We start from the raw sequence: 2,835 nt of genomic DNA, 5'->3' as shown, positions 1-2,835 counted from the left end.
AGTAGTAGAGAGAGAGAGAGAGAGAGAGGGGGGGGGAGCACGGGGGTAAAATTACGCATGTCTGCACATACATTTACGAAAACTCTAATTAGAAGCGGCATTGAACGTTGTTGAAAACGTGGTAAATTGTCCCGCATTATACCATTTTGGTTCTTATCGGCAAACGTGTATCAAAGTGAATTGTAATGTCGTGCGGTTGCGGCACCATTAACATTTACGTTACGTTCTTATGGTTTCCGGAACCATAGTATATGGATACATGGAGAGTGGAACTTATCGTTACGTGTTGCAGTGGTAAACCAACGTTACGATCCGGAAGTGCAAAATCCCAGCGGCTTCCTCGGCAACAACGTGCTCATGCGCTGCAACGTGCCCAGTTTTGTTCGCGATCACGTCACAGTCACGTCTTGGCTCCAAGAACCAGTCTTCAATATTTATCCCTCCACAATGGGCGGTAAGCAAATTAAAAAATAAACCGAAATAATAAAATATAGATATGTTTATATCACTTTTCAATATGAATGAGCGTGTGTAATTACTTTAAAATGGAATATAGAATTATTCTATTTAATATGAAACAGGAGGAATTGAATTATTCTAAAATTACAGTTACCTTTTACCGCGCACGTGAATATTGGGTATTGTCGTGTAAATTAATTATATCGCTGGAAAACAGGAGTTATATTGCATGACGTCATCTACGTGCGCGCACGTATAAACACGTAATTTCCTTCCGATCAATTTAGATTTCCATGATGATAGAAACGTAATTCAAACCTCCTCCCCACCCTCCCGTCACACGCGTGTTGTTATAGATGGCAAATATCATATGCTGCCGACCGGCGAGTTGATGATAATCAATATTACGCGAAGCGACGCGCAGATGACGTATCGGTGCAGAACGCATCACCGGCTAACTCAGGATACCGTCGTCAGCAGCAATGTAGGGCGGCTGCAACTGACTGGTGAGTATGTCATAGATTTTTCTCCTTGTACATTCGGAGTATCCAAGCTTGTTTTGCTTAATCGAATTATTTTGTAAGGGAGGATTCCTTGATCCAATTTTAATTGTGTATCCGGTTTTTTCGTATAGTATTATAGTTAAAATATATCAGAGTATTGTTCATAATTTAATTATATCAAATTATTATTTATATCTAAATCATAACTTATTAATATTCAGAATTATATTATGTTTATAATTAAAAAAATAGGAAAATTAATTTGCAAGCATTAAATTAAAAATTAAAATTTTTATTAAAGTCAAATTCGCTGGAAAAAAGTTAACAAATTTTAATTAACAGAAAATATGGTTATCTTATTATTTTACATATTATTTTCGATTATTTTCTCCTCTGAAGTTTATTTCGTGGAGAACTATTTTCTATCGCTCTAATTACTCGCGAAAACAATAGTTCGATATTTTCCTCGAGGAAATATTGGTTTTAAACTAGTCTATGAAATTGTTATATTCAAACATATTATGTTAAGAAGTCTATTCATTTCTCTGGATACTACAGATGTAATCTCATTGTTTTTATTATGTAACTATCTCGATTCAGGATTAATTAGTTGACGGAAAATGGGTTCGATTCCGTTCGGTCGCTCCATCATAGTTTCAAATACAAAGATGAATTTATTTCGACAATTATTAAATTTTTCAAAAACGTAAACAGAGCAGAAGCCTTGGATATCCGTTGTGCTTGTCGAACGGTAAATTCCCGTTCTGCCTCGAGCTGAACGTATAGCGGACGTATGGCGGAGTTTAATTAAATGTTTACTTTACCTGAACCCGATTCGATCGATATCGCAGCAATTATATTTCCCATTTTTTTCATTTGAAATGAAAGCAACTAAAGAAGAGCGGCGAAAAGGGAAAATTTGTCCCACAAATCGAGAGCACGATACATCTACGTTATTGAAATTTTTAATAAAAATTTTAGTTTTTAATAAAAATAAAGTTTCGGAGCTCACAAAAGTACGTAATTATACACGAATATTTATTTATATTATAAATATCGCCGACGTGAGTCGCCATTTAATGTCCGCGCGATCAAAAAAAGGGATCGTCAAGAATCAAGGCATCATCAGAGTAAATAATTAATTCCAGGGAGCATCGTCCTCGTTTTTACGCTATTGCAATTTGTTCCCTATCGTGTCGAGCACATTAACTCGGATCTTATCTCGCGTTAGCGGAGTGGTCGCTGGGGAAAGAAGATAAAAACAGTGCGTTTAATGGCCGGCGTGAGATCCGAGCGACTTCTTCGACAGCGCGCGGTCGATGTTTAATTAGATAACGGTTAAAGAAGCGATGACAGTATGGCCTTATGTTACTAAGAACTGAATAAATTACTGAGAATTGAATAAATGAGGGCGAAGAGAAGATAGGATGAAGGAAGTTACCCCGAGTGGTCCCGCTAATGACGTTTCTCTTCTTCGTAGGATGTCACATCGCGTTCGAAATTAAGTGGAACTTTAATCGCATCCGCACGAACATCAAGGGAAATGCAAATCATTGTACTTACCTTTTCTATTGCGATCTAGTGATGTCAATTCTTCCGAGATCATTACAAATACATCATCCGTCTGTTGTTCTTATTTAATGTACACGATTGAAATTGATATCTCATATATCACGAGAAAACTGAAATAATGTTTATGATGGAATATTGATCATATTCTTTTATCAAAATATTCTCATTGTGAAATCTTCTCTTCGTCTTCCTATAGACTATATTCTAGATTTTCTAAAACTACTAGAAAACTACGGAAGAGAAAAAAGAGAGATGGAGAGAGAGAGAGAGAGAGAGAGAGAGAGAGAGAGAGAGAGAGAGA

At 36.4% G+C, this 2,835-nt stretch overlaps 1 protein-coding gene across 1 annotated transcript in view; it reads left to right on the top strand.

The window, feature by feature from the left end:
• LOC105626264 (Down syndrome cell adhesion molecule-like protein Dscam2) overlaps positions 1-2,835 on the top strand; it is a 100,587-nt gene that overhangs the window by 36,673 nt on the left and 61,079 nt on the right. The window contains exons 3-4 of the mRNA XM_012207569.1: positions 293-454; positions 816-965. Of these exons, the coding sequence (XP_012062959.1) occupies positions 293-454; positions 816-965 (312 nt within the window). The remainder of the gene's footprint in view (positions 1-292; positions 455-815; positions 966-2,835) is intronic.

Source organism: Atta cephalotes (genome assembly GCF_000143395.1).
Source record: "Atta cephalotes unplaced genomic scaffold scaffold00005, whole genome shotgun sequence".
In the NCBI taxonomy this organism is placed as follows: Eukaryota; Metazoa; Arthropoda; class Insecta; order Hymenoptera; family Formicidae; genus Atta; species Atta cephalotes.
This window is presented reverse-complemented; position numbering and strand designations above follow the sequence as displayed.